The sequence below is a fragment of the Mandrillus leucophaeus genome, unplaced genomic scaffold (genome assembly GCF_000951045.1).
Source record: "Mandrillus leucophaeus isolate KB7577 unplaced genomic scaffold, Mleu.le_1.0 Scaffold272, whole genome shotgun sequence".
Classification (NCBI taxonomy): Eukaryota; Metazoa; Chordata; class Mammalia; order Primates; family Cercopithecidae; genus Mandrillus; species Mandrillus leucophaeus.
In genome coordinates, this window is record NW_012102832.1 from 205,368 (window position 1) to 213,232 (window position 7,865).

The following is a 7,865-nucleotide window of genomic DNA, read 5'->3' on the forward strand; positions in this document are numbered from 1 at the left end:
ACTTGAGCCCAGGGGTTGCAGACCAGGCTGGGCGATATAGTGAGACCTCATCTCAATTTTTTAAAGTATAAAAATAATAATAATAAAATACTTAGCTTTGTGGACAATGTAGGACCACAAGAAAAAACACATACTAAAAAAGAACTATGAATCCACTTCCCTAAAAATGAACAGGAATTAATTCTCCATGCAGCTCACAAAACCATGGCAACGAAATTGAAGAGAACAATTTCATTTAATGAAACTGAGTTAAGATCACTTTTTGGTAGGCATTAAAGGATGATGTGTAATTCTTAGTCCTTTTGAAGTATAGCTCATACTGAAGTACTCCTCTCTGAATTCAGATAACAGTCCAATTAATGAATTGCAATTCTAATCAAAATCACACTGCTGTCCAACCAACATTAAAAATCTACTTTACACAATCGATATTATAAGTGGGTATGACATTTTACCAAATGTTTTTTCTACATCTAATCAGTGATGATGTGCTATTTGCATTTGATTCTGTTAATGTAGTGATTATAAATCAATATATTGATTTTTTTTTTTGAGACTGAGTCTCACTCTGTTGCCCAGGCTGGAGTGCAGTGGCACAATCTCAGCTCACCGCAACTTCCGCCTCTTGGGTTCAAGCAATTCTCCTGCCTAAGCCTCCCAAGTAGCTGGGATTTCAGGCATGTGCCACCAAGCCCAGCTAATTTTTGTATTTTTAGTAGAGACAGGGTTTCACTACATTGGCCGAGCTGGTCTCAAACTCCCGACCTCAAGTGATCCACCCGCCTCGGCCTCCCAAAGTGCTGGGATTAGAGGCATAAGCCACCATGCCCAGTCTAATTTTTTAAAAAATGTTAAACCAACCTTGCATTTCTAGAATAAACCATATTTGGTGGTTTTAGAATTATATCAAAAATTTACAGTATTTTCCCCAGAGACAAGACAAGCAGGTAACATTTTATTTTATATCTTAAGTACATGTAACTTTAATGATGCAGGCAGTAAAATTACTGAGAAAAGAGTAACAGCGCTGGTTTAAATGTCACTAGAAAAAGTACAGAAAAGCAAACGTGATACATTGTACTGAATTTCATTTAATACAGTATCAGACAAATGGAAAGACTTTATATGTTTACCTGTTCAGCTTCCACATAAATGAGGGGAAATCCCATTTGTTTGGTCCAGGTATTCATCACAGCTGCTATAGGTTTACCACTTGCATTTTCTAAACTTTCCCAGAGATCCTCTAGAAGATAAACAATGATAATCTAAAATGTTTATATTTTTATTTTCCTAAACAAAGCAAAATTTTATTTAACTTTTGACACTACACTGCTGACTAATTCTTTGGTTCTTTCAGGTTCAGGAAACAGTGGGCCAAATTAACATTCCCTTTGCCAGCCCTCTTTGCAACTAAGTAAATTCTATCATAAAAGCTGGTATTTTTTGAGATAGGGTCTTACTTCGTCACCCAGGCTAGAGTGCAGTGACATAATCACAGCTCACTGCAGCCTCAACCTCCCAGACTCAGGTGATCTTCCCTCCTCAGCCTCCTGAGTAGCTGGGACTACAGGTGCACACCACAACACCTGCCTAATTTTTTTTTTTTTTTTTTTTAAGATGGAGCCTTGCTCTGTTGCCAGGCTGGAGTGCAGTGGCATGATCTAAGCTCACTGCAACCTCTGCCTCCCAGGGTCAAGCAATTCTCCTGCTTTAGGCGCCTGAGTAGCTGAGATTACAGGAATGCACCACCATACCCGGCTAATTTTTGTACTTTAAGTAGAGATGGAGTTTCACCATGTTGACCAGGTTGGTCTTGAACTCCTGACCTCAGGTGATCCATCGCCTTGGCCTCCCAAAGTGCTGGGATTATTGGCGTGAGCAACTGCACCCAGCCCATAATTTCTTGCAATTTTTGTAGAGATGGGGTTTCACCATGTTGCCCAGGCTGGTCTCAAAGTCCCAGGCTCAAGCAATCCGCCTGCCTTGGCCTCCCAAGGTGCTGGAATTACAGGTGTGAATCATCACACCTGGCCAAAACTGGTCTTTTATTCTGAGATATACTTAATCATTCTAATTTATAAGAAAAATGACAAATTATAATAAATAAACAGATGAGTTAAGGAGAAACAAAGAAAGAATTTGAAACATGTTCAAGATCACTACTAAACAATCACTGACAAACTTAAGACCATTATACCCATTCAATTAACCTCAATTTAAAAATATCCAGGCTGGGCGCAGTGGCTCACGCCTGTAATCCCAGCACTTTGGAAGGCCAAGGCGGAGCGGGGGATCACCTGAGGTTCAGAGTTCAAGACCAACCTGACTAACATGGAGAAACCCCATCTCTACTAAAAATACAAAACTAGGCTGAGTGCGATGGCTCACACCTGTAATCCCAGCACTCTGGGAGGCCAAGGTGGGCGCATCACCTGAGGTTAGGAGTTTAAGACCAGCTTGGCCAACATGGTGAAACCCTGTCTCTACTAAAAACACAAAAATTAGCTGGGCATGGTGGCATGCACCTGTAATCCCAGCTACTTGGGAGGCTAAGACAGGAGAATCACTTGAACCCAGGAGGCGGAGGTTGCAATGAAGCCAAGATCGCACCACTGCAATCTAGCTTGAGAGACAGAGCAAGACCCTGTCTTTAAAAAAAAAAAGAAAAAAAATACAAAATTAGCCAGCTGTGGTGGCGCATGCCTGTAATCCCAGCTACTCAGGAGGCTGAGGCAGGAGAATCACTTGAACCCAGGAGGCAGAGGTTGTGGTGAGCCTAGACTGTACCATTGCACTCCAGCCTGGGCAACAAGAGCAAAACTCCGTCTCAAAAAAAAAAATTATAATAATCGAAAAAAATCAAAAAGTGAAAAAAAAAAAGTAAATTTAAAATGTTACAGTAAGCTAAGGTTAATTTATTATTCAAGAAAGAAAAATTATTTTTATAAATTTAGTGTAGCCTAAGTGTAAAATATTTATAATGTCTATAGTAGTGTACAGTAATGTCTTAGGCCTTCATAGTCACTCACCACTCACTCAACTAGAACAACCTCCAGTCCTATAAGCTGCATTCAGGTGTAGCCCCTTATTTTCTTTTGAGACAGCACTTTGCTGTTGCCCAGATTGGAGTGCAGTGGCCCAATCACAGCTCACTGCAGCCTCGACCTCCCAGGCTCAAGTGATCCTCCTACCTCAGCCTCCCAAGTAGCTGGGACTACAGGTACATGCCACCACACCTAGCTAAGTTTTGTACTTCTTATAGAGACAAGGTTTTGGCATGATGCCTAGGCTGGTCTTGAACTCCTGGGTTCAAGCAATCCACCTGCCTCAGCCTCCCAAAGTGCTGGGATTGTAGGCATATCAGTCGGCTGGTGGAGCATCTTTAATACCGTATTTTTACTGTACCTTTTCCATATTTAGAAATGTTTAGGTATACAAATACCACTGTGTTATAATTGCCTATGGTATTCAGTATAGTAACATGCTGTACAGGTACTTTACAGCCTAGGAGCAACAGGGTATACCACATAGGCTAGGTGTATATGGCCTAGGACATACTGTGTAGGTTTATGTAAGTCCATTCTATGATGTTCACATATTGATGAAATTGCCTGACGACATATTTCTCAAAACATATCCCTGTTGTTAAGCAACACATGACTGTATTCCCTTTATTTTTTATTTTTTCAGAGACAGGGTCTTGTTCTGTTGCCCAGGCTGGAGTGCAGTGGTGCCATGATTGCTCACTGTAACCTCAAACTCCTGGGCTCAAGTGACCCTTCCCACTTAAGCCTCCTGAGTAGCTGGGACCACAGGTACATACCACCACACCCGGCTAATTTTTTTTTGTATTTTTTGTAGAGATGGGGGTCTCGCTATGTTGCAGGCTGGTGTCAAACTCCTGGGCTCAATCAGTCCTCGAATCCTGGCCTCCCAAAGTGCTAGGATTACAGGCATGAGCCACCATACCCGGCCCAGACTCTCTAAATTGGCAAAATATTCAGTTATGGAAAGCAGAATGCTGGAGGATGACGAAAGGGATAATGAGTCCTGATTCATGTTGACCCAATGACTTGTTGCAGGTTTAGTATCCCTTATCCGAAATGCTTGGGACCAGAAGTGTCTTCAATTTCATATTTTTTTTGGATTTTGGAACATTTGCATTATACTTACTAGCTGAGCATCTATAATTGGAATATCCAAAATCTGAAATGTTCCAATGAGTATTTCCTTTGAGCATCATGTTGGCACTCAGAAAGTTTCAGATTTTGGGTGGAAACTGAACAATGAGAACAACTGGACACAGGACGGGGAACATCACACACCGGGGCCTATCGTGGAGTAGGGAGCTGGGGGAGGGATAGCATTAGGAGAAATACCTAATGTAAATGATGAGTTAATGGGTGCAGCAAACCAACATGGCACATGTACACTGATGTAACAAACTTGCACATTGTACACATGCACCCTAGAACTTTAGAAAAAGAAAAAGAAAGAAAAGAAAAAGTTTGGCCGGGTGCAGTGGCTCACGCCTGTAATCCCAGCACTTTGGGAGGTCGAGGCAGGTGGATCACAAGGTCAGGAGTTCAAGACCAGCCTAGCCAATATGGTGAAACCCTGTCTCTACTAAAAATACAAAAATTAGCCGGGGGGCTCCTGTAGTGGCAGGCGCCTGCAGACCCAGCTCCTTGGGAAGCTGAGGCAGGAGAATCGTTTGAACCCAGGAGGCAGAGGTTGCAGTAAGCTGAGATCGCGCCACTGCACTCCAGCCTGGGCGACAGAGGGAGATTCCGTCTCAAAAAAAGAAAAGAAAAGAAAAAGTTTCAGATTCTAGAGCATTTCAAATTTCAGATTTTCAGATTAGAGATATTCAATCTGAACACAGCTTCAAATAAGGCTAATTTATTTATTACATGGATCCTGACCTTGAGTTAAGTATTCAGAACAAAAATAAAATGTCCCAGCCTGGATAGAGTGACAATACTTTCTCTCCATTTCTATCTCAAGCTATTAAAGATTACCTGTGGCAGCATTCTTTTGTTGGAACTTGGTTAAATACATGTTCATTCCTTTCTTAAAGTCCTGAGAAAACACAATTTTTAAAAATCCAGATCTCAGAATTTATAGTACATTTGTATATTAATCAAAAACAAACTTACTCAAATACTCAAGTATCAGATACACTGAAATATATATATCCCTCTGATGCCTACTGCCTTTTATTTAATAATGCATACTCTATGCCTTCTATTCTTGCTCTTAAGTTTTACACCAGCCTCCCATTCCCACTCCTAAACATACTTGCACATCATTCATCTAAGAGACCACAGTAGTCAACTTCAAATAATTGAATTCTCATTCTTTTTGGTCATTAAAAAAAAATGACAAGCCAGAAACTATTTGGGAACTTAATCCAAATAAAGTGAGACTTTTTTTCATGCAAAACTCTATGATTTCACCATAAAAAATGAAATATTAAATTTTTTTTTTTACCTTATCCCCAATGTAGTCATGCAGCATTCGGATGACAGATGCACCTTTGCTATATGATATAGCATCAAATATCTCATCAACCTCAGATGGATGGCCCACACTGACCTGGCAGACAGTGTGATTCAGGGTTATGACAGGAAGCAGACAGCCTGTAATACTGAATTACATAAAACGCTTTCTAGGAAAACCCTTCTAACTTATATTTTTCTGCCTTTAACTCACTCATAATGTATAATGATGGCCCTCAAAAAAATGTAGTAACTAGTAATACTAAAGTTGAATAGAACTTGATTCCTGTCATCCCTCAGAGCCTGGGTTCTAGTCCTGGCTTTGTTCTGCTGGGAGAGAAGCCACTATGGTTCTGTTTATTCTTGGGGTAGTTGCAGAGGAGTGATGAGGAAGACATGGAGGTGAAGAACATTAGATTTCTTGCACTAATTGTAATGACTTACAATTATATGGGAGCCTAATAGGATTATAACTCTAGTTCTTTAGATACAAAATTTATATATATAAATTGAACTAGGGATAGGCTAAGTCAAGAGAATTAAAGTATTCACAAAACAGACCCTGACAATAAAATATGTCCAGAATTTTCCTTGATATAAACAATGGAACCATAGTGTTAACCAACAGGTATGATTTCTCCCATACTATTCTTTTTTTTGGCAGAGTTTTTTGCTTTTGTTGCCCAGGCTGGAGTGCAATGGCACGATCTCGGCTCACCGCAACCTCTGCCTCCCAGGTTCAAGCGATTCTCCTACCTCAGCCTCTCCAGTAGTTGGGATTACAGGCATGCACCACTGTGCCCGGCTAATTATATATTTTTAGTAGAGGCAGGGTTTCTCCATGTTGGTCAGGCTGGTCTCGAACTCCTGACCTCAGGTGATCCACCCGCCTCAGCCTCCCAGAGCCACCGGGCCCGGCCTTTTTTTTTTTTTTTTTCTTTTTAATAGAGATGGGGGTCTCGCTATGTTGACCAGGCTAGTCAAACAATTCCTCAAGTGATCCTCCCATCTTGGCATCCCAAAGCGTGAGCCACCGCACTGGCCCTCTCCCATAGTATTCAACAGAAATGTATTTAAAGTAGCTGGGATTACAGGCACGTTGCCACCATATCTGGCTAATTTTTTTTTTTTTTTTTTTTTTTGAGGCAGAGTTTCGCTTTTGTTTTCCAGGCTGGAGTTGCAATGGCGCAATCTTGGCTCACTGCAACCTCCGCCTCCTGGATTCAAGCAAACCTCCTGCCTCACCCCTCCGAGTAGCTGGGATTATAAGCATGTGCCACCACGCCCAGCTAATTTTGTATTTTTAGTGGAGATGGGATTTCTCCATGTTGGTCAGGCTGGTCTCCAAATCCCGACCTCAGGTGATCCGCTCACCTCAGCCTCCCAAAATGCTGGGATTACAGGTGTGAGCCACTATGCCTGGCCAGACCAATTTTTTTTACTGCCTACCTTAAAAAGAAATGTTAATTAGAACTTAGACTTATTAGCTTTTCAAGACTAGAAATATGAACTAGTAAAATCACCCATGCTATTTTCTCTTCTTTTCAAAGTCCAAAGTATCTATATAACAAATTATGTATTTCACTGTAAATGAGAGCAGTCATAGGCTAATGGTTAGAAAGTATGGCTCACTTCAATAGGATGGCTGTTATCTAAGGCATCAAGCTCCTGGGCACGGGTGTAATCAGCAGAAACAAACTGAGTCCAGATATCATACTCTGGGAAGCAGTGGTCTACACACAGATACTCAATCCAGGATGCAAAACCTTCATTTAACCAAAGATGAGTCCACCATTCCTAAAAACAAAAGATGAAAATACTTAAAGAAAATGAAATGATTGTCATTCTGCTAATCTAAAACACTCACATGTCCCTTCCACTATACTCCAAAACTTACAATTTAATGACCTAAAATTCAGTTCAAAACATTTGGCAAAGAACTCACATTTCTGAAAAAGAGGGAAGACTAAAAGAGATGTCAAGAAAGGCGAACTGGTGATATTAGAATTATATCTGAGGGTCATTTTCTTTTCCTTTCTTTTTTTTTTTGAGACAAAGTCTTTGCTCTGTCACCAGGCTGGAGTGTTCCCCAGTAGCTGGGATTACAGGCATGCATCACTATGCCTGGCTAATTTTTGTATTTTTAGTAGAGACAGGGTTTTACCATGTTGGCCAGGCTCGTCTCGAATTTCTGACCTCAAGTGATCTGCCTGCCTCGGCCTCCCAAAGTTCTGGGACTACAGGTGTGAGCCACCACACCTGGCCAAGGGATATTTTTATTTTATTTTTCTTTTTTTGAGACGGAGTCTCGCTCTGTCGCCCAGGCTGGAGTGCAGTGGCCGGATCTCAGCTCACTGCAAGCTC

At 41.2% G+C, this 7,865-nt stretch overlaps 1 protein-coding gene across 1 annotated transcript in view; it reads right to left on the bottom strand.

The window, feature by feature from the left end:
* LOC105542973 (puromycin-sensitive aminopeptidase) overlaps positions 1 to 7,865 on the bottom strand; it is a 122,511-nt gene that overhangs the window by 29,830 nt on the left and 84,816 nt on the right. Inside the window, exons 10-13 of the mRNA XM_011984696.1 lie at positions 7,134 to 7,298; positions 5,494 to 5,598; positions 5,022 to 5,082; positions 1,134 to 1,243 (exon numbers count right to left, since the gene is read on the bottom strand). Coding sequence (XP_011840086.1) covers positions 1,134 to 1,243; positions 5,022 to 5,082; positions 5,494 to 5,598; positions 7,134 to 7,298 — 441 coding nt within the window. The remainder of the gene's footprint in view (positions 1 to 1,133; positions 1,244 to 5,021; positions 5,083 to 5,493; positions 5,599 to 7,133; positions 7,299 to 7,865) is intronic.